Source organism: Xiphophorus hellerii, chromosome 22, assembly GCF_003331165.1.
Source record: "Xiphophorus hellerii strain 12219 chromosome 22, Xiphophorus_hellerii-4.1, whole genome shotgun sequence".
Taxonomy (NCBI): domain Eukaryota; kingdom Metazoa; phylum Chordata; class Actinopteri; order Cyprinodontiformes; family Poeciliidae; genus Xiphophorus; species Xiphophorus hellerii.
The window spans coordinates 19,991,709-20,015,336 of NC_045693.1; the positions used below are offsets into that span (position 1 = coordinate 19,991,709).

At 38.7% G+C, this 23,628-nt stretch overlaps 2 protein-coding genes across 4 annotated transcripts in view; one reads left to right on the top strand and one right to left on the bottom strand.

The window, feature by feature from the left end:
* The first annotated feature begins 852 nt into the window (after positions 1–852).
* Positions 853–10,672, top strand: grem2a (gremlin 2, DAN family BMP antagonist a). Its single transcript, XM_032553629.1, has 2 exons — positions 853–1,230; positions 9,312–10,672. The coding sequence occupies exon 2, from the start codon at positions 9,313–9,315 to the stop codon at positions 9,889–9,891; it is 579 nt and encodes a 192-aa protein (XP_032409520.1). The 5' UTR covers positions 853–1,230; position 9,312; the 3' UTR covers positions 9,892–10,672.
* The window catches only part of fmn2a (formin 2a), a 44,214-nt gene continuing 31,211 nt past the window's right edge, over positions 10,626–23,628 (bottom strand). Inside the window, exons 14-18 of one of the 3 annotated variants that reach the window (XM_032553626.1) lie at positions 20,987–21,079; positions 14,012–14,063; positions 12,985–13,134; positions 11,638–11,719; positions 10,626–11,485 (exon numbers count right to left, since the gene is read on the bottom strand). In XM_032553626.1, the coding sequence (XP_032409517.1) occupies positions 11,459–11,485; positions 11,638–11,719; positions 12,985–13,134; positions 14,012–14,063; positions 20,987–21,079 (404 nt within the window). In that variant the 3' untranslated portion in view covers positions 10,626–11,458. Of the gene's footprint in view, positions 11,486–11,637; positions 11,720–12,984; positions 13,135–13,979; positions 14,064–19,465; positions 19,576–20,986; positions 21,080–23,628 lie in introns of those variants that run through there. The other 2 variants (XM_032553627.1, XM_032553628.1) reach the window with 2 other exon arrangements.

Below are 23,628 nucleotides of genomic sequence, written 5' to 3' on the forward strand. Positions count from 1 at the left end.
GCCATACATTTTGGTTTGAACATTATGCCATGACAAATATAAAGATTGGACAAATTATTTTGTAACCTAACTCTTCCTCAAACTTCTTCACAACTTTATGTATATCTGCCCCAGCTGTTGTGTTTCTTGGTCCTTATGATGCTAAGGATCTATAACAAACCTTCATAGTCTCAATAACACAGATGTATTCGTAGTTAAGATAATTTACAAACAGATGGTTATGGAAATTTCGTTGTCCTTGTGACAATGACAATAAAGATTTATCTTATCTTATCTTAATTATTTTATTTTTTTTTAAGGTGACCTTTGGATTCTATTTTTTTTCCACTCTTTTTTATTTTAGGTTATCAGAATAAAGAATATACAATTTGCACATTTTTCATATTTTTTAAATGTGAACCATGCATCCTTTTCTTTCTACTGCACAATTATTCAGTGATTTTTAAGATGTTTTTCTCATAAAATCATAATAAAATACACTGAAGTTTTAAGTTGTAACACATAATACTTATAAAAGCTCACGGGAAATAAACCCTTCCACATAGCCTAATCCGTTGTCATTTCTCTTTGGGAAAGACTGTTATTCAAGGTCTCTATTCTGCATTGACAAGCTTGATCTCTCATTCAAGTGCTTGATGGATTAATTAGTCAGCCTGAAGTGGTTTAGCAAACAATCAGCCTTTTCCTCTGAAAACTGACTGGACCGGAGAAAAGACAGACTGAGGTATATTGACTGAGACAGATATTCACTAAAGCAATGAATTTTGGTTCGATTCCCACAATGAACATGGCCAATAGGAAATAACCCTCCCAGTTTTAAGAAAGGAGGTGGGGTGCAAGGGATTCAAACTAAGGCAGGCTTTAAAGTGACTCAAACCCTCCCAAAGACTGAGTGCAGACAGTCTCCACAGCACTAAGAAGTGGGCTTACTGTGACTGAACTGCAGCTTTTCTTGTCAACCTAAAACAAAAAACAGGAGAAAACCTTAGACTTACTGAAGACAGGCAGATAAGGTGCTGCACACCCAGGACAATGGGAAACTGAGCAGGCTTAGCACTTTTTACTGTATTCATTGTGAAGGACAGAGGAGCAAGGACAAACTGGAGGATACTAGAGATTATATTACCATGGAAACCAAAAGCTGGAAGCGGACACAAGGACCACTGAAGGTGGATGAGCTCCCTTGAATGTATCTTCACGTCGTTATCCTGCTGCACACTGTGGTGAGAGGTAAATGGATCACATGTCATGCTTGAATATGGAGAACACATCTGTAAATGTTAAGGTTAGGGGTTAGAGAAGGATGTATACAAACGAGCAAGCTGAGATTCTCCCTGCCCTCCCAAAAATCATTTGCATAGTCGGTGGTAGTAAACATTTCCGACTTCAAATTGATGCAAATTTGTAAAATGTAAAATCGATAGGGTTTTGATTGATTATGTCACTCCGATTTAACATTCACATGAGGTGGTAACATTTTAATTATAAGCTATTTTACAGAGCATAAGAGGATACAGCTACATCATACCTTACAGTTTAATTGGGGGGAAAAAAAATCGTTCTTCTCTGAGCTCTGCTTTGACAATTCCCACGTGAATGTGAGACCGAGTGACTCACTGAGTCTCTTGGTGACTAAGCACAGAACCATGTAATTGGAACAGCACACATTCTGCAGTTATTCCATATTTCAGGTTTGACTCCCACCAGGGTCACTCAGTGTAAAGAAAAGAAAAAAAGTACACCTCTAAGGTGTCCGTTGGATAAAAGTACCAACTGAATTACTGTAATTAGTGGCTGGAGGTTGCAGATAATTAGTGTTATGAGTAAGAGAATTAGAGAGTGATGACAGCAAGTTGTACTGTGTCTCTTAAAGAGATTAAAAGTATTTTCCAGTGAGCAGAAAAGAAGAGTAAGAAACGTTATGATGAACATAGCACACTTGTGTTTTGCTTTTTAACCCCCGCGCCTGGTCTTTATCTCGTTGCTCGTTCGAACAGGTGTATATTTACAGTTCGTCTGGGTCCATGTTGAATCGTATGTGTGCTAACACGTATCCAAGCGAGTGTGTGAACATATTTGTGGGTGAATGCGTGTGTTCCTACGGTATGCGTCTGGTGAATGGTGGGGAGTTTGCTTTCTGATCCTGCTTACAGCTCCGGCGACTGCACCACCTTGTACAACTTGATCTGATGTCAAAGAGGATTTAGCGTACAGACACACTGCTGTTTCTTTAGTGACAGAAAGCTCCCCCCCCTTCCCCGAGTCAGTTTTAAATGGACGTTTGCCACAGATACCTGGACAAGATATGAAAAGTGTGCTTTGAATGTCAAGAGGCTCCTTCAAAAGAAAAACTAAGGCAAATGATTTAGATTATAGATTATAGAGTAAATCTAAAGTAATCTACTTGTGGTAACATTTACAACGTGAAGCAAATATGGTTTTGAGGAGCTAGTATAAACACTGGCATGCAGAGGCTTGTCGGCTCACTACTCTCTGCTAAGTCATGCCCTAAGGGCAAGCATGAGAAATTTATTTAAAATTCTCTTTGGAGATTTAACAAAAAGAGAGAACACAATTTATGGATACTAATGCTGATGGCATGACATATTTTATATGTGGCGTGTTCTTCAGGACTCACGTTTTTTAAAAATATATATATTTAACGTTAGAATCACAAAACAGTAAACAGTGAAAATAATTAAACATTAAGGGACATAATTTTACAACTGTGTTCTAGCTTGCGGCTAAGTTTTGTATTCCGCTTTTGTTCTGTCTCAGAAGTCGGAGCTCCAACTTTGGAGCATCGCACCCAATCTGAGTGTGTCATTCTTGCAAATCAGAAAACTGGGTTTTAGAACAGAACAGATTAGTCTTTATTGTCATCACACTGAGAGGCACTGGGTGCTCTCATCGAGTAGTTCGTAATGGAAACTTTCAATACATTGTTTATGCATTGGAGTGATATTGGACACTGAACTCTCGTCAGGTCTGCGAGCTCTGACTTTCGAAAAAAGGAGAACATTTGACTTCACTGAATATTGTCGTTGCTTTCCCAACTGCGAAGTCAGAAGATTTGGCTTTCTAGTACATAATGTACAGTTATATTTATTTATGTCTAAATTGCAGATAAAAAAAATATAGAAGAAAAAAAGGGCACTTAAAGCAGCTGAGAACTGAGCAAATAATCGCCAGTGATAACATTACTTTTTAGGAATCAGTGTAACGATGTCCACTCAAGACAAAAGTTGTGAAGGCAAAGCGTACATCACCAATTTTAACTCAGAAATTAAACATTTGAGACATGAATTATCCAATGAGGGGGAAAAAGGTAGAATAAGATTGATCTGAGCATAGGATTTTGTAAGCCTAATAAACCCACAACTTACTGTGGTATTTAAAAGTGCTCTATGGCAAGTTCAGTCTACTTGTAATTTACCAATATGGGAATTGAATGCTTATGAAAAAAAAATTCAATAAACAAAATTTATTTAGTTTGACCACTATTATTACTCTGAATGTACTGTAGATGGGTGTCAAGATCATCATTTTCCTAAGATACTGTTATCAGAATGATTTATGTAATAGAGCAACACAATGTTAATGCAAGTCTCACTTTTCTCCACATAATCAGTTTGTGATTTACTTGTGTGGGTAAATCACAAACTGATTTATACCTTTTCTCAGTGAAAAGTTTTTTTTAAAATCAGGAAAATAAACCATTCTATTGTTACAGTGAGAGACGTATTAGACAGTGCAGCTATAAATGCCACCCAGAAATATTAGTGGCTTCCTCTTTTAGTGGGCCTGACTCAATTTCAGAAAAGTGCTTTTAAAAATTCATTATCAACTTGAAAACCAAAGGACAATCGCGATTAACGTCCATTTAATTCAATCAATTAGTTTTTTTTTACTGAGTCTTAAACAACAAACTGCCGTTTAAAAACTCCTTCAACTATGGGAATACCTGTATTATCATGTTATCTTCAATTGCCTTCACTCTCCAGTAAAATATTTAATATTGTTGAGAGAGAGCCGCCAGCTTTTATACTTACCACTACTTAATTTCGTAAGCATTAGATCAGGGTTGAGAGTCATTATTAAGATGGATTGTGATGACAAATGGCATCCCTGAGTGCCTAAAGCGGCCTTCTGGCAATGTTGGAATTAGACACATTTACATAGCAAAGCCCCCCTAAAGAGCCTCCAACCACTAACTGTCAAGGAGCCAACAACCAAGTGTAGTTTGGGAAAATACAATCTGCAAACACAGATAATGACATGGTTCCTTTCTGTGTAATTGGTTCAGGGTGAAAACATTTCATTTACCTCTCTATACCGTTCCCCTACACTCCTTCCCCCTTCTATATTGTACATCCTGTGTATCTGTTTTAGTCTGTGTGAGACAGCAAGCATGTGGTTTAGGCACTGGTGTGTGTGGACCTTCGTGCGTGTGCATGTGTGGCTAGCCGTGAGTGATTGAGGTTTGTGCTGCACGGTGAATTAAATGCAGTTCTACTGTAATTAACTGCACTTACCAGTCTCTGTGTGAGACTTTCTGACGCACCAGTAATTGAGGCATCATGTTTTGTTTGTTTTAACCTGCCTTTGAAGAAATGCTGGGAAGACGTTACACATGGTTTAAAGGAAATACATCTGTGTGTACAAATTTGAAAGACTTTGAAAAACTTCTCTTTATTCTGTGATGTAGTATTCCAATATTTGGAATAGTCATACATCCAAGAGCCAAGCTGGAAACTGCAGTAGATGATTAGAAAAGAGAACCCATTGTTTTCCAGACATAAACCTCCACTATGGCATTATCATGCCATTCTAAAAAATAAAACACAACGCGTTCCCACTCACAATAATGGATGTTTTCAAAGAAGGTTTGTGTGGGGCTCAACAGCCTCTCTGGTATTCGAAATTTCATTAGAGGCTTGAATTTTGGAACCAGGGTCTTCCACAGTTCAGTGAAGCAAATCCAAAGAATTTGTGGTTCTGGTAAAACATAAAGCTGTGTTTGTGCCCAATATTAGTATTTAGCATACGGAAAAGGTCCAGCTCAATTTTGTCTGAAGATTAACACTGGAAACCACAGTCTCCTTCTGTCTCGATGACTGTGCCATGATTAGTGTCAAGGTGAAATGAAAAAGCAGGCCGATTATTTAAATGTGGGTCTTTTGAATATCCACAGAGCCCAAGAGATGTTGGTTTTATTTCCCAGAGGATTGTTTATCTCAAGCCCGCCTCATCATCTCATCCCTCTGCGCTCTACCCCCCAAACCACTAAGCACCCCTCCTCCACCTCAGGGCTCCCCCAAAGTCGCTGAATCCCAACCCAAAAAACCTCAGTTTGTTTTCCCACAGAAACTGATGAGGAAAGGTTGCCAGGGACTGTTGTGTTCAGGATGAGTTTGGGGTAGAAAGGAACCTGAGCTGCCAGCTGTACGGTTCATCAGTCATGTTCCTTATCCACGGGTACATCTCAAAACATTGGAACATTGCATAAAAGTCCAATATTTCTTGACAGTCATCTGTCAGTCACAAAAAGTGAAACTCACATATTATATAGAATCATTACACAGACAGATATTCTAAGCCCTTTCTCTTACAGATAATGAAAAACCAAAATCCAGTGTTTCAGAAAATTAGAATGCTATAAAAATGATCATTATTTGAGACTTAATATGTGAAATCATAATCAGTTGATTACTTTTCACTTTTTCAGCAATCTCTCATGCTGGGTCAGTAGGCTACACAAACATGGGGAATACTGCTGATATGACAGATGTCCTGAAGAAAGCCATAAACACCGTTCACAAGAAGGCGAAGCCATAGAAGGTCATTACTGAAGATGCAAGTTGTTCACAAAGTTCTGTATCCAACCCAGTAGCAGAAAATTGAGTGGAAGGGAGAAGTGTGGTAGGAAAGGGTCCACCAGCAACAAGCACAACCTTGAGAGGATTGTCATGGGCAACAGATGTTGCATTCTCTGCAACAGAGAGCTATTCCTAAACCAGACAATGTGAGAGGCGTCTTTCCTGGGCTTAGGAGAAAACCAACATTGTTTCCCAATGGTCCAGAATCCTTTTTTCAAATGAAAGTAAATTCCACATTTAATTTTGAAGTCAAGATCTCAGAGACTGGAGGGAAAGTGGAAAGGCACAGATGCCATGTTGCTTGAAGTCCAGTGTGAAGTTTCTACAGTCAGACAAGTCACATGAAGATGCTGATTTCATTTTCAATCAGAACCTGCCAACTGCCTAGACTGCCCACGGTACCAAAAGCTGGTTCAATGACCACGATGTTCCAGTTCTTGATTGGCCAGCAAACTCCGCTGACTTCAATCACATAGAAAATCTATGGGCTGTTGTAAAGTGGAAGATAAGACACACCAGACCCAACAAGGCAGATGACCTGAAGGTAACCATCATGATCATGATCGCCTCCTTGCCATGGCGCATTGATGCAGTAATTTCTGCAAGAGGAGGCCCAACCAAGTTTTTACTGCATAGAAATTTACATCATAGAAGTCTGACATTTGTGCTTTAAACATAAAATTTTTTGATTGGTCTAATCTAATGTGATCCAACTCTCTGAGACAGGAACTTCTTTACCTGAAAGCCGTAATAATAATTAAAATTGAACAAATTAAAACCATGAACTATTTATGCAATCTGTAATGACTCACTTTAAAATGACTTTCACTTTCTCAGATGACTGGTAAGAAGTATTGTACTTTTATGCAATAGTTAAATTCTTAGAGATACACTTGTTGACAATCCCGTCAGTCTTCAGTCTTTACTGAAATAGACTTTGGATAATCTCCAAGTTACAGGGCATATCTGAGAGTACAGGAAGAGAAAAAACTGAGTGAATGCAGATGCTGATCCCCAGGCAAGGGGTTCCTGCATTTAAAATGGCTGTCATCAGTGAAGAAGTTGATGGAGCTTTTGCTAAATGAGACTTCTACATGGAAGATAGATCACTGCGGGAAAAACGGAGGTCAGACTCCTGGATGCAGTAGGTGATGAAAGTAGCCAACGGGAGTCTTCCTCTTCAATTATTTGAACCTCTTGACTCGTGTGTGATGGTGTGGCATCCTAAGAAAAAAAAAAAAAAGAAGAGATGCGTCTGCATGCAACATCTCTACAAGACGAGCAAACAGCTGCTGTCTAGCTTATGGAAACACTGCTGCAATTACTCAAAGAGCACGGGAAAAACATAAACATAAAAGCCTTAAAAACAAAGTGGATTGTGACAAAGTAATTTGTTCCATGTCAGACTGAGGTGCAGGTCCAAGAAAGGAAGAAAGGCGAGCGTACGAATTTGCACAGCAAAGAAGAGTCTGCGAGTAGCAGCAGCCGCCAATGTCCTTGAGGCAGTTTGGTTTCACATCAGAAATTCTGACTTGATGTCATGCAATGCTTGTCAAGAGCAACATCTGTTGAAAAGATGCTTGAGTGATGGTCAAAAATGTGCTGGCACAAATACTGACAGTGCGCACTCAGGCGGATACTCCATCCTGAATGGCAGAGAGATCATTTCTCCAGATCTGGCCCTAGTATCATACATAATGGCATTTATGGACACCATGGGTCACTCTCAGTTCAGGTTTCTCCACAGTATATCACCACAGAGTAAAAGAAAAAAGTCGACTCCCAAAGGGGAACTGTACAATTCCTCAACTCTTCCCCTAATAACATGCAGATGGGCTTCTCTAATGCTTGTTTACATATCTGCGGCATAGTTCATGAGTAAAGTAAGCAAAGACCTAATTATTTTACTCAGCAACGGGACCAATAAAATCAACTTCCCCTTCTCGTTATGGGTGTTTAAGTGTATCCTTTGATGGTCGGGTTTTGTTTATTTTTGTAAGAGTTGCAGAGCCGAGAGGAAAGCAAATAGAAGTAATAACACAGAGATGCTGACAAATGGGGGCCCTGGTGATGGATTCATTTTCTGAATGATGCCTGCAGGGTTGGACTGCAAATAGGTGGTTCACCTTTAATAGGCCTACCACACTTGAAGACATGTTTGGAAGTGTGCGACTGCTTTACCTCACTCTTCAGAAAAACTGTAACCCCAGGTTATATTAAATGAAGGCCATCTTCATTTAATATACACCCAAAATGATTAGTCCATTAGAAGTTAATGATAACTGGACTAAACCTTTATAGCACTTTTATGGTCATATGGATTACTCAGAGTGATTTACAAAAGAGCTGCGTTTACTCAGCCACATTTAAAAATGTGCGTGCATTCATACCCAAATGCTCAGTGCAGCAGGGAACACTGGGTTCAGAGTCTTGTACATGGTCACATCATGTTGAAGGGATTAGTGTGGAAATAAACTCATTGTAGACAATATCATAACAGAACCCCAGTCTCAAAACATCAGTTATTAATGCACCATCACTGCTTCATGGACCCGTATCTGTCGTCTCTTTCATTGGCCTATTACTTACACAGGAAGTGAATGTTGGAGATAAGGCTCCACCAATGATCTCAAGTGAAACATGTACGAAAAGAACTTATGTACCTAACAGAAAAGTACAAACATGTAAAAAAGCTTTAAACTTAAAATAGTATTTTGTGATTGTTCCTTTGAAAAGAAAGGTTGAATTTCACACTGGAAGATAATTCATGATGCATCATGTCCTATGCTCAATTTCCAGTTTAAATACTCATCTCCTGAGTAAAAAAACTGCCTAATGCAAACATAACATTTTAAAGTTGATAAAATATACAAACTCCTATGAGATTTCTGAGTTTTGGAGTTGTTTTAGGCTGGCAGAAGTCCATTTGGGTCTTATTCCCTCTTGCATACAGGTGATATCCAGATTCCTTTATGAATCCTGGTTACTCGAAGCCATTCACTGCATAGAATTGATGTATTTTCATTCATTTAGATCAGAGTTGTTAGTCAACACCACATTCACCCCTAAAAAGTAGGTATCTTATTTCATCTTCTGCTCCTTCTTGGACTCGAGGATTTCTTTATGTGCGGTACCATTTGCACCGCGCATAAATCTGCCTTGTATACTTGACAACAACCTCACATGACGACTCAGATTAATGAAAGCCTTAGACTCAATTGTGAAAAGTGATTCAGTAGGAAATGTGAAATATTAACCTGGGTGACTCAGGAACCAAACAGCATTAATCTTCCACTTGTTATATTCCACATCCAGAGCCGACTAATCTAGAATTATACTAAAAGAGAAATTTGCAATAAAATCTCTTCAAAGTTCTCAGCAAATTGCATCTTTTTACCTTACATTTTATTGTATTTTATTTTTTTTTTGCAGAATGCTGTGGAGAATCACCATCCCCATCCTCTTTGCTGGGTTCTTCTGCGTCATTGCAGAGGCCAAAAAGCTCCGGCCCCAAGGCTCAATACCATCCCCACACAAGGCCAAAGGAAACCTGTCTGCAGATCACCCCCACAGACTTTTGCAGCAGAAACCAGAAGTCCTGTCCTCCAGCCGAGAGGCCCTAGTTGTGACTGAGCGGCGTTACCTCCGAAGAGACTGGTGCAAGACACAACCCCTTCGCCAGACAATCAGTGAAGAGGGTTGCCGCAGCCGCACTGTGGTCAACCGCTTCTGCTACGGCCAGTGCAACTCCTTCTACATCCCACGGCATCTGGGTCCCAGCTCGAGTCATGGACACAGTCGAGGTCAAGCTTCAGGGTCGGGAAGAAAGGGCCACAATAAAGCCCAGGAGCCCTTCCAGTCCTGCTCCTTTTGCAGGCCGCATCGCATCACACAGCTCACAGTGCAGTTAGACTGCCCAGATCTGCAGCCCCCCTTCAGACATCGCAAGGTGCAGAGAGTCAAACAGTGTCGATGCATGTCTGTGGATGTGACCGGTCATGGAAAACTGTGAAGGACTACCTTAAAAGATTTTTGTTGTCAGATTACTTGCCAAAGTAAGGGGTGAGGAACATTGTCAAGTCATAGTAAAAATGGCTTGTCCAACAAAAACTGAACATAAGAAACCTGTGTGATAAAGGCAGCATTGAACTAATCAGAGATTTGCGGCCAAGATGTCTCATCACTTTAGAAATTATTTTTGTTCAAGTTAAAGTTGGTATTCCGCCGTCTGGGTGGAACAGTGGGTATGTTTTGTCTCCCAGCTGTAACAAATTTTATATTTTGAAGGGATACAAGTCTAATGGACACAGGGTGATCATGCTGACCATTGCATCTTAAAATTATATTTTCTGAGCAGTGCAACTAGTTTGTTTCTTTGATATGAACTGTTTCATTGCAAATGAACTGACATTTACCTTGCCAGTTTTCGCCTTGTGTGCAGTCATACCATTACTTTTCAGCATCTTGATTGAACTGAAGCTGCGTTGAGTTGATATAGAGAAACTTCAAGTGCCACGACAGTGGCTTCAACTTGTTGGGACTCAAGCTTTGGCTGCAAGTTGAGCAAAATATACTGCAGCTTGTGTAATGGTTGTGCAATGAAATGTATACAGTATGACATATGTATGTGTGTAAGTATATTTCTTTAAAATATATTAAATCTATTTCATATAAAACAACTCCCTTTAGCGTGCATGCACTTGTGTATCAAAAGAGGACAATGTTAAATAACCAGCGGTTTCAATGCAAATTTATATATTTGATTTTATTCAATAAATATCACTTTTTATGTTCAATGTTATTTAAAAACAGTATTGGTATTGTTCATGTAAAAAAGAAATCTGATCAGGATTCAATTGCATGTCTAATGTAAAGGGATTCACACTGTCACACAGCTAGAAAGATGAATTACATGCGTAGGATTGTGTTTAAAATAAAGTATATTAATAAAGAAATGCTGTTTAACCGGAAAAACATAGAAATCATCAGATCACACCATGTGGATGTGTGGGTTTAAATAACAAAAGGTAATAGAGGAGGTCCTGCTTCTAAAACATTTCAGCCATCAGACATTTCTGATACTCGTGTGAAATTGACTAAATCCAAACCACTTTAGACCATGTAAAATTGATTATTCTCGTTATCATGCATATTATTTACATGAGAGGTTTGGAAAAATAAGACCTGTTTTGAATTGTTCATTTGCTACCTCTACCCTTCAATAAGGCACCATGTTCCCATATAAAAATCTAAGATGCGCCTTTCACCAGACCTAAAAATAAAATGTTTTTGGAATAAATATATGATAGGAAACTTGCACAAAAAAAGTTGAAACACAACTATACCAAAGTTTTAAAAAAATAGATGCAATTTGGAAATAATGCTAAAAAGACTATGTTCTAAGAACATATTCCTGCTAAAATGACTTAAGATTTTTGTTTGGTTGCAGATTAATCTTTTGTATTAAGTCCACTTAAATTCAAGAACCGACCAAGTACTTAAAACAAATTATTTTTAACATCCTCCATGGTAGATTGTGCTCGTGCTAAAAGCTCAGCGGCTGTTATCCATTTTCTGCCTCATATCTTCTTACCCAGCTTTGCTTTCTGTGAAATACAAAAATAGATGGGAGTTATTTACACCCAATAACCTTCACATTTCATATGCAGACAGGCATTTTTAAACAGCATGGTCTTCGAGTGAGAAGACAGAAAGAGCAGAAAGGTGAAAAAAAAAGAGAGAGAAGAAAATGGCGTACTATTCCAGTTGCATTTTTGGTCGTCACATTATAGGTGGCCTTCTGCCTGGCTTGTTTGAAGCTCTCCTCTGCCTTTTTCACCCTGAAAGAGACCAGCAGTGGTGACTGATTCAAGGAAACATCAAGGGCAAATAATTATGAAGACATGGCCTCACACAACTGATTATTTTTAGACAATTGAGTCTGTAGTCATTTGGGATTTTGAGTAATAAATGTGGTTTGTCAAGGCGTCAGCCCTCATCTGTTTTGATTTACTGTTTATTGCAGCATGGAGTGAGAATATTAGTCGCCCATGTTGGCATTGAGAAAGCACAGCGAGTTACGGGCAACACGGTTTTATCATCAGATGCCTAGTCTTTACTACAGTATGTGCCAGGACTACAAAACAACGCAGCACAGGCACAGGTAAGTGTTTGTCATTCTTTGGGGATATAAAAAGGGAACAAAGAGAATAAGAACTGGAATGATTGCCTATAGCAAAGAGCAAAAAGTTAATGCTTTCAAATTCGTTTTTATCCTTTCCTTCTGAACAAGCAGCCCCCCCAGTGTTATCCAACTCCTTTTTCAAATATGTTATCACAATTCAATCTTTATTGAAAATAATGGACCAATTTACTGTTTGTTAACATAAGCAACGACATCTTTATATTCATCAAACCACTGGAGGCTTACTGGAAGGTGTGTGAGTGCATTTGGTTTTGGAGTGACGACAACGATTTGGATCTTTTACGCTCTTTTCTCCTCATGAATTTGAATGAATCTGATATGATCTTTAGTAAGCACGAGATGGACTGGAAGTTATTAATGCCATGACTGAAGTCAGGGAGAGTAACCAAAGTACAACAAATTTTGAATCTTTAATGATGGTCCAAGGTCAACAAGAATTAATCATTGTCATGAGGTTTGCGTTTCCTTGAATGGAAAAAAACATAGACATCTCTGAAGTGTCACGCAAAAGAAGTCATATCACTTAAAATCTTCATAAAATATGCATATCTAGCAATTGTGATGATATGTAAAGAAAATTTGAAGCATATTTTATGGTCTCATCTGCCCACACATTTGTGGTGTACCTTGCATGGATTGTTTGTATGGGAATTAAATACAAGAACAAAGTAGGGGTTTCAGAGCAAATGGCGCTTAAAACAAAACTTCACTACACTTCTATTTGTAAAAAAAAAATATTTTAAACATCTGCCTCTAAAGCATGCCCTACCTATCACACAAAATACAAATGCCTAAAAAAATTGTCCAATGTCAACAAAATATGAACATGTTCAATGAGTAGGAATACGTTTGCAAGACACTTGTTTTAGTTAAAAATATCACATTGTAAAATGTTCTCACCGTTCCTGTAATAACAGCTTATTCTGCTTCTTCCAATGTTCCTTAAAATCTGAAGAAAACTCGTGCCAAATGGAGAAGAATGTGTTGGGTGATACTTCTTTCTCTCCCGCCTTGGGCTTTACCGAGAACGACACACTCAACTCCAAAAAACTGAGGACAAAGAGCAAAAATATCACTTCAAGGCCAAACTATTACAACAGCAGATTACATAAACTTGTACTTAGTCTTGTGAAATCTGGCAGAACAGCAGAAGTATGCAAAGCATAAAAGTTCATCTTGGAATAATTCGGTTTACCCGACATTTGATAGTGGAATGAGGAGAAGGTGAAGACTGACTGTGGATTTCGGACTTGGAAAGCCAATTTATGCCAATGCTGTCATGTCAGACACAGTGTCCATGGCCGAAACAGAACTCGTTACAGAATGTACTTGCCTTCTGCCCTATTAGCTTTCTACACACAAACTGTGCTAATGCTCCAACTGGAAAAGTGAAAGTGTATGACCAGGAGAAAAAGACACATCCACCAAAAGAAAACATGTATATACAAGTGGATGACACATGTTCAAGTGTTAAATGTGGCAGCCATTTGCAGTGGATCAATATAACAGACAGGTTGGCCTGGCTTTGTTTGGAGTGTGCTATAGGAACGCATTCCTAGCCAGCAGAAACAGAAGCCTGGAGCCACAGCTGTCTACTCCTGCTCTACTTAGATAAACAACGCAGACAACGCATAGGGGCCCTCAAGTCTGCTGAAGGCCTGGCAGGATGGTCTGTGCCTTCCAAGCAGGAAGCATAAACATCGACAAAGCAGAAAGCTTATAGATCTCTAAAGAATTAAAAAGTTGCATTTACAGTTGGGTTGAATTGCATTACCACTTAGTTTAGTTAATTGCCGGTATGACAAATATTTAACAGTTGACGAAACACCAAATGTAAAATTGTGAAATAATAATAAAAAATAAACAAATAAAAAAATACCCTTCTTTAAGGTTACCATGGGAAAATGTTGAAGAAATTGAGTCTTACATCTTCTGAGTGTCTGCTAGCTGCTTTTCCTGTGTTTCCAGTTCAGTCTTGGCTGTAGAGTATAAAACAAGTACGTTAGATCACTCGGGTCTAAACATTAACACAAATCTTTCATTTACGATTCAAAGTGCACACTAAAAAAAACCCCCCAAAAAATCAAGATGTCGGTATTCAGTTCAGCTGTCACTTTCAGGTTCAAATGGTGTGCCACCAGATTAAGTGTAAGAATGTCATGACTGTTGCACAACTGATGAATGGCAGATGGGAGAACAAGAGGTTCTTTGTCGAGTGTTACTTCAAATGGAGACAGGTGACTGCGTGTACATACCAGAGAATGTTGCACATAATGATGAAACAGCAGCAGCTACGTGCAAAAATACCGCATTTACAAGCCCAGGTCAGTAAACATTAGATTTTACATTCATATGTTTAAAAGGAACTGCTCCTTAAATTGTTAGATGCTTAAATGTCATCCATGTGGGCCGCAGTGTTTTTAACATGTTATGCAATACACAAATGTAGCGTTTTCCATTATGGAGGACACATTTGAAAATTCAGCGTTGAAGAAAATTTAGAACCATGTCTTTGACTAATAGTTAAAGATCTCATTAATGGAAATCTAAGGGTCCAGATTCTATAATCCTGGCAGCTTGTTATTTGTGATGTATTAAAAAAAGTTTTTGGTCCTGATCTAAGGGCCCCATCTGAACAATCATACTGGGGCGAGGCCTGGGAAAGAGGCTTGCTGTAAAGCATGTGGTCAGACAGTTCATAAACCAAACAAACTGCATGGGACCACCCTCCTGTAGACACAACATCTGAAGGAGGTGTTGCAAGGATTTGTGGCTTTGTGGATTCACCAAGGGGGGCTAGAATCTGTCTGCACCAAGTTGGCTTGCTTAAAACACTCAAGCTTTTAGATTCCCATATTTTCATAGATGATGGGGATTCATGTTTAAGTTGGCAGAGGTATCCTTTGGGTCTTCCAGTCTTCCAGTGGTCTTGTAGCAGGGCGTCTCCATTGCTCTGAGGAGACTACAATGCACAGGAGTTCAGCCTGACCACCAGTATTGATGGTATGTCAGACCAGATGGAGGGGTTCCTTTCTAAATACATACACGCATCCAAGAGTCCAGTGGTAGTGTGCTTCAAATGTCTGACAGAGGCTCTACTCCAAGAGATCTTGAACGCCTACCTTTGGCAGTCCTTCTCTGGTTTACCAAAGGAGACAGAGACAATGGCTCCAAGTGGGTCATGTTTATTGCTGTGGCTGTAGAGTGGTTGGTGGCAGTTGTAAGCATAACATTTGAAACCGGTGGTAGGACGCTTGGGTGTAGAGTTCTGTCATAGTTGATGAGAGTAAAAAAATAAATAAAAAAATTCTACCTTCCGGAGTAGAAATGCAACAAACACCAATGAAATCAAACTGCATTTTGTAACATCCGTGAGAAAGTCTAGTCTGGGCCATAAAGGGCAGAACTGATAGCTGATTTAGGATGAGCAATGTGGTTTCTATTTTATTGGAATGTGGAACACATGATCAGCCGTTAACCTTTGCACAGACATTGAAATGTAAGCAGGAGATTATACCATTGTTTGTGTTTTGTGGTCTTCTAAAAGGCTTACAATTATAACTGTTAGTGGGTGGGTGCTTTAAGAGGTTTTTGGGCCACACTGCTATGGAATATTTGCTGCAGAGCCGGAGCGTGATTTGCATCTGTAACAAGGCAGATTTGACTCCAATAAGTGCTGGGTCTACACCAGGGCAGCCCTTTGTTGCCAGTTCTGTTCATAATTTTCCGAACATAAATTTAAGGCAAGAACAAGGAGTGGAAGGTTAAGAGGAGGCCTCAGAGCAGACTTGGAGTTGCTGAAGATAATATTTCTTTCAGAGGACAGATAGAGCAAGATTTGGGTATTATTGCCAAGAAAACTGCCTCTGAAACCTGGATAAGTGCTAAATACAAACTGGTTCTTAGTCACTGTACAGCTTACAGTGACTCAAACACATATCTTTGTTTTACATCACACTATATTATTTTGATCCATAGTAATTTTGTAGTAATTTCATAGTATTTTGATCCCATTGCACCAGGGACCAGTTATGTCCCTGGTGCTACTTAATTGATTCAGAGACACCGAACATAATAAACGTGACTTCTTGTAAAATTAGTAGAAATTTGTGTCCCTGGAACAAACACTTCATAAGATTTTACTAACAATTCATTGAGAAACGCTTCTACTTGCACCTTTTGTTGGGATTTTGTTTGATCACAAATGGCGCAGAATTCCAAAAAAGAATTTACATGATATATAGTTCTCAAAAACAAATCCAAGTGTTGCAACCCATTTTCTCTGATACCCTCAATAAAATGTAGTGCAACCAAGTGTCTTTTGAAGTCACTTAATTACTACGTGGAGTTGACTGGAGGTCTCAGAGGTTTGTTAGAAAACATTCGTTTGCTAAAAACATCATGAATACCATCGCAGTGCACGTTCTCCTGAACACACCATGTCCCCCAGTGAAGCATAGTGGTGGCAGCAATAAACTGTGGGGATGAGATTTTTTTCTTTAAGAGGGCAAGGGAGACTGGTCAGAACTAATGGGAGATTGGAGGGAGCTAAATATATGAGCTAGTCCAGCTAGTCAAGGGGCATAAACATACAAAAAACATGTTCACATGTTAAAATAGCCCACTCAAAGACCAGATCTAAATTGCTCCACTGGTAAACATGCTCTGCTTTGTATTGATCTAGCACATAAAATACCATTAAAGGATGTTGAAGTTGGCTCCTCCAGCATGAAAAAATGTGGAAACAGTGTGAATACTTTTGCAAGCCGCCATATACAGTAGATCTCTTTTGTAGAAACTGTTCATCTTTATGATATGATTCAGTTTGAGTAATATCTTCATCCACAAATCATTTTGACCCGACAACTATCTGCATGTCTGCCACTCATTTGACAATAACAAGGTATGAAACCTAAGAGTTTTTCATGTTTAGGTGTTGATTTAAGCATGGTCACTTAGGTTTTAGCTGGTTGAAATGGAGTGAAACTTCATGTCAATCTTACTACTACTCTTTACATCCATCAGAAACAGATTATCACATGACCGGCGCTCTTGTGCTGGTCATATTGACTCCATCAAAGACCAGCATGCATGAGAATTTGTGAAGTGAGCGGAGAAAATCAAGCTAGACCAAACAGCCAAGCTCCAACAAGTCCGCTCCCACTGTTATTCTGCGGTTAGTTTCATGGTCAGAAAATAAACAAAAGCGGTTTAAACTGTGGAGCCAGAAACAGTTTAACCTCAGGCTCTTTAGAAATTACAGAAATAACAAAAATAAGACATTTAGCCGTTGCTTTTACCCCCCCTACCCCTCCACCACTGCAATAGAAGAACTCAAAGAATCCCATCTGGAGGGCTCTGATACACACATCCATTCTGTAGTGCTTACATTCTGCTCTCAGGGGAAAAACCTCATCATTTGCATCAAAGAGAGAGCTCCCATATTTGTCTCAAACACACAGCGGAGAAACACAAAAAGAGACGGGACGGAGGTAGAAAAAAAAAAGTGGGCTGCTTTCATTTGGAGACTTCCTTTAAAATGAACATTGAACATTACCGCTGAATAACATGTGCTATATATTATTCTCTCATTTAAATATAAAAGAAGTGGAAGATTGTGAGTTGAGACCTTCAGGAAGGCAAGCCACAGCAAGCTGAATATATGCAGGGTTAACGAGAGGACTACATAAAAAATGTCAATTGGCCTGTTATGTTAAATCAAGCATTAAATTTTAGGTCTTACCCATTTGATGTAGATTAAAATACCCTGACATTGTTTAACGTGTTCGATTTTTAGGATAAAAGCCTCAATTCTGTCTGCCTGGCATCTTGTAGATGTGACTTGCAAAAACTATGTGTGAACTTCTTCAAAGTACGTCTAGACACATAATGTACTTGTGTCATTAGCCATCAATCATTTCTGCTTTTTAAATTATCACAAAACTTTTTTATCCTATGCCAAAGTCATGTTACTAGTTGACCTTTGGGTGGAATGTTAGCACTGTGGGACAGATTAGAGAGGTGTAACAGTTCATCCATGAGCAAGATGAAATAAGATTTTGGGTTTGAGAGAAATGGGATTTTAAAAAAATAATTTGGGAAAACTAATAACCCAAATTTATGTTTGGACTATTAGATTATAAACTGTCTTACAAAATCTACAACCAGTGTACAATAACTCAGTCCAAGTAATGTGTTGCGATTTTGACAACATTAAGGTTTGACAAACAAACTAAGCTTTCTTAATAAATCTCAGACTGTGTTTTCAAGAATTCATATTAAGTGTAGAATCATCCAGTTCAGGTTTTATTTCAGATTTTGAGCACATAATTAAATGCAATCCAGAATCCAGGCAATACAGCCATTGACTGGCATCTGTGTTCTGGCCTGAGGGAGCTCTTTATCTTTTGTAAAAGCACTGTACACAATAGTGGGTTCAAAAGAATATTACATTTTTTGTTTTGTAACCAACAGAATAAAGTTTCATACATTGAAAATTTAGTCCATGTATTTGATTTTGAACAAAAACAGTTATGTTTTGGTGTAGTACTGAAAAGTAACAGGTACAACTTCACAGACTAGCAGAGGTATGACTACATTTTTGATGCATACATTACAACACACATTATACTGGAACCTCCACTTCTATTTGAAAGTAACAATAAGCAACAGAAAAAAACAAGCAAACAATTTTTATGTTTTGAATTGTAAACACTTTTCTAACAGCTCACACAACTTGTCTGACATTTTAGGACAGAAGCCCAAACCCAAAATAAATGTACTGAAATGACTAAAGACTGTGTTCTGTTACAGAAGCATTAAAGAAGCTTTCAAATAAAATACAAATCTTTATTGTAAACAGAAATATTTATGATGAACATTAATCTCGGGCAGCCAAGGTGTTGAGATCGACAGGCAGATTGGCGCAGCGTCTGCCGTCAAGCGGGCGCTGTACCGGTCCGTCGAGGTGAAGAGAGAGCTGAGTCAAAAAGCGAAGCTCTTGATTTACAGGTCAATCTACGTTCCCACCCTCATCTATGGTGATGAGCTTTGGGTCATGACCAAAACAACGAGATCGCGGATTCAAGCGACCAAAATGGGTTTTCTCCGTAGGGTGTCTGGGCTCTCCCTTAGAGATAGGGTGAGAAGCTCAGTCATCCGGGAGGGACTCAGACTAGAGCCGCTGTTCCTTCACATTGAGAGGAGCCAGTTGAGGTGGCTCGGGCATCTGGTCAGGATGCCTCCTGGACGCCTCCCTGGGGAAGACCCAGGACACGCTGGAGGGACTATGTCTCTCGGCTGGCCTGGGAATGCCTTGGGATTCCGCCGGAGGAGCTGGAACAAGTGGCTGGGGAGAGGGAAGTCTGGGTCTCCCTTCTGAAGCTGCTACCCCCGAGACCCGACCCCGGATAAAGCGGAAGAAAATGGATGGATGGATTCATCTCGGGAAGAATTACAGAGACCATTGGCAGTAACATGTAACAATATTTGCTAGAATAAAAAGAAAAGGAAGTTAACTACTGGTTACTAAATGCTGTCAACACCAAATTAATAAAATAGACCCTAACCCTGTTATAAGGTTATTAATACTCAGCTCTGCATTTTTAATCAAAACAGAGCAGTCAATCAAAATCTCTAGAAAAATTATATTGAAACATTCCTGAAATAAGCAAATATTGAATGTCAAGGCAAAACCCTTGAGATCTACATAAACCACAAAAATATGCAAAAACAGACTGAGCATTTTTACCAACCAGAAAAGTAAAGGAAATTTGAAATCGGTTTAAAGCAATTTTTATTCAAACTGTTTTCTTCAGTCACGTCATGGTGCATTGTCATCTCCATTTTTTCTGCAAACGCAGTCCTGACCTAAAATGTTGGAGGCAGATGTTTGATGTCCTATACATTGTGAGCTGCCTCAATGTTAGATCAACTCTGTTTGGGAATCCCAATCTGTCTGCAATCCCTACACACAACAAACTGGGACACAATGCATATTCTAACATGTTTTTATTAAAAGCAGCATTAGCTCCCTTCCTTGGACAAATTTTGATCCCAACTAGTGGACATGGAGGAAAAAATACACATATCACACACAGTCTCTTCTTTGCTTATGCTTCCCAGTTATTCTCCTGGTTTTACTTGACAGAGAAAGATTGACAAGCGAAAGATCTTATTATTCGGTCATAATGTCTGTTTGATCAAAACATGTAAAATAGCATTGTTTCTATTTACTGATACATTGTAACAATCTGTACCCAAACTCCGATTTGCCCCGAAAAGAAGCAAATAATTCCAGGATTTTTGTTTTTTTTTTTAGGAAAAAAACACAAACTGTTTAAGGTTGAAAGCATGCTTTCTTTTGCTGGTATGCTGCTGTGAAAACCAAATGTTTTCTGAAGGTCTAATGTGACCCATTCTCAGGTTTTATCTGGAAAGGTCTCCATGTTTTCTTTATACCCTTAATAACACGACATTTGCATCAAAATGAATTGTTTTTGAGGTTGAATACATCGTCCCTTTGCCAAATGAATGCCACATCTTTCAGTTCAAACAACTCATCTGGCCAGAAAACTGTTTACTAAAAAGCATTCTTCTCTGTCTGTGCAGCCTTTTTTGAAGGCTGATTGAGTTCTTGTTTGTTTGTCCTTGTCACATAGACCTTTCTGCTTGCAATAGAAAAAAAATCCCTGCAGTGCAACCATTTCAGTGCAATGTTTACGCCCTATTGTTTTTGGTCAATAATGGATAAAATATGGCACAAATTGAACTTTGAATTAAGATTTTTATTTTATTTTATTTTTTTTACATATGAGATGCTTTGCATGGTCTCTTTTGAACCATTCCTTTTTTAAAAAAGATTTTCTTTAGTAATTGTTAAGCGACGTTAAAATAGACTCACCTTGTGCTAGAAAATCCTCCATTTTTTCCTTGAAGGGTTGCAGGTTCTCTTCAGAGGAAACCTTGCAAACTTTTTCAGTTTCACCCAAGCATGCTGAAACAACAAGACATGGTTGCAATGAGAAGGAAATAGTCATTCTAGAGAAACAGCATCCCATCAAGCACTTGTAAGGCAACTGCAAATTCTTGTCATACTTGAGCCAAGCCGAGTTTTCTTCAATACATCTCTGTTGAATAAGTAAATAAGTGGCTGTAAAATCATAATGACTACTAGGAAACCTTTAGAAACTAGGTAGGCCAGAACCCGTGGAGAAAGCCGTTGTCACGCTCCATCTGCAACCATAACAGGTACTCAAACTCAGCTCAACACTCAAGAGGCCATGAGTTAAGTGAACGGGGAAACTGGGACTGGGAAATTTATAGTCCATACGGTAAGTCAGCCAAAAAGGAACAGTGCTCTCTCTATACTGGATTATTTGTGAATGTCCCAAAGATCTTCCAGAGCTATTTCTAATGGTCAACCTCCCTCCCGCCCCAATGGAAACTACATTTAATGTCAACGTCTGTTACAGCACTCATCTGATTTTGCTAGCTAATACAGAAGTATGCAGGTATAGCATGAAGTGATGGGCTTTTGCATGGTCAGCATTCGCCCTTAGAGCAGGGGCGCCCAAGTCTGTCCTGCAACTTTGGATGCATACTCCTGCTCTGAGTCAAAAGGCTGAATTCCCTCACCACAAGTAATTCAGCTCTTTGGAGGCCTGAAACAAGTCGTTCATTTGATTCAGGTGTACTAAATAAGAGATGCACCTAAAAGTTGCAGGGTGGTAGTTCTCGAAGACTGGATTTGAGCACCCCGCCCTTAGCGAAGCGTGCTCCATCTATAGACACTGCTATGGAGGTAAAAACAGCTAACATTTTGAGACTCCCTTGACATCTCAATCCACAAATTGTTTTTTTCTTTCTTTTAACAGGGAATTATCAGCAACCAGTCAGATAGCTTCCCTGTTTTAGCCAATCATAAGGACGCTCCGTGGGACAAGACTTATTGTCTGTGAAGTCATGTTCACTTCAGACTTCCTGACACATGTATTATTGTTGTCTGAAACAGAAATCATTACTGTACTGTACACCTTTTATTACTGATACACTCATAAATGTAATTAATGAAAAATACTTAAAAGCATTGTTGTCTTTTCTGCAACTCCTTTACACTTTTCAACATCAGGCACATCCCAGGGATGTTTAGCAGCGATCACTGCTGCTAGTTTAATGCGTCAGAGGAGTTTTATGGCAGAGGAAAATCAATATTTGGAGAAACTGTTCTGAGAAATAATTGATTTAACAGCAAAGTTGCATAAAGAGTAATGAAGAAAAAGAACTGTTTGGGGAATTGTTGATCAGGCTGCACAAACTCATTCATGCAGACATAAAAAGCAGCTAATTTCCATCACCTGCAAACTGTTAAGGTCTTGGAAAGTGTTTTGCATTTGGAATTTGTATTAAAAAAGTGAAGAACATGCTTTCCACATATCAGTGTCACATAAAGCATAAGCCATTCATTTTCTTTTACCTAAACACCAGGCTTTGATAGCGTAGGTATTTATGTTGATCTAAGGTTTCTTTTAAACCTCTGACATTATAGCTTTGATTTAGGAGATATGTAGAAATTTGTAAGTGAAATACAGCAGGATTATGATAACCATTTAAATGTAAATTTTTTTTGTTCTTTTTACACTTAGTTTGTAAGCTTATTATAAGAAAATGACAGCCTTTCCTTTTATGGGAATTTTTACCCCGGAAAATGTTATAACCACAAAATATTATTTTCCAGGGTAAAAATATGATTATAATTAAAACATGTTCAATATATCTCTCATTCTGAAAAAACAATAGCATTAACCTGTTAAATGCAAATCATCTTGATGAAACTGTAATGCATTTTAAGAAAAAAATACTTACTGCATCTAACTTTAAAACATCAACTGTATTGATTGTTTTTTTTTTCTCTTAAGCTTCCTTTGGCAAACTACTGAAACACCAGCATCATTATTCACAGTGAAGTTTGATGTTCAAACGAGCTATGTTGGGTTTTAAACAAAACGGATAGAAAAAAGACAAAGTGAGCCGTCATTGGGTTTCTGAAATCTTGCAAAGGTCCTAAGCTAAGCCCGGTTACAGATTTATGATCTTTGCTTTCCATCCTGGTTTGTGTTGAGAAAACCACCAACTTAAAAAATCTGCTAAACAGAGCATAAAATATACAGTTATAATTATGCTAGAGGCTATTTGTGAAGTTGTAAGCAGAAAGTTGAGCCTTAGTGTTCCCCGATGTCGCGTATAAAAAATAAAAAAAATCCACCACAAAATTAACTTGTCACAGTTGTGTATTTAATCTAAAAAAAAAAAAAGAAATCTCCTAATTAATATAAAAATTTTCCCCATATCTTCTACAGGTGTGCCAATCGATCCACCACCGATCATGATCGGCCAATTTCCGTGAAAAAGTGTATGATCGGTGATTGCTGATCACCGTCTCTTGTTGCCGATCATCTGTATCTCACTTTGCAGCCTGTGTGCAGCTATCCCCTCTTTCCCTCACACTGTGCAAGCGTGGGCATCTAATCCTGTCGTGTGGAACTT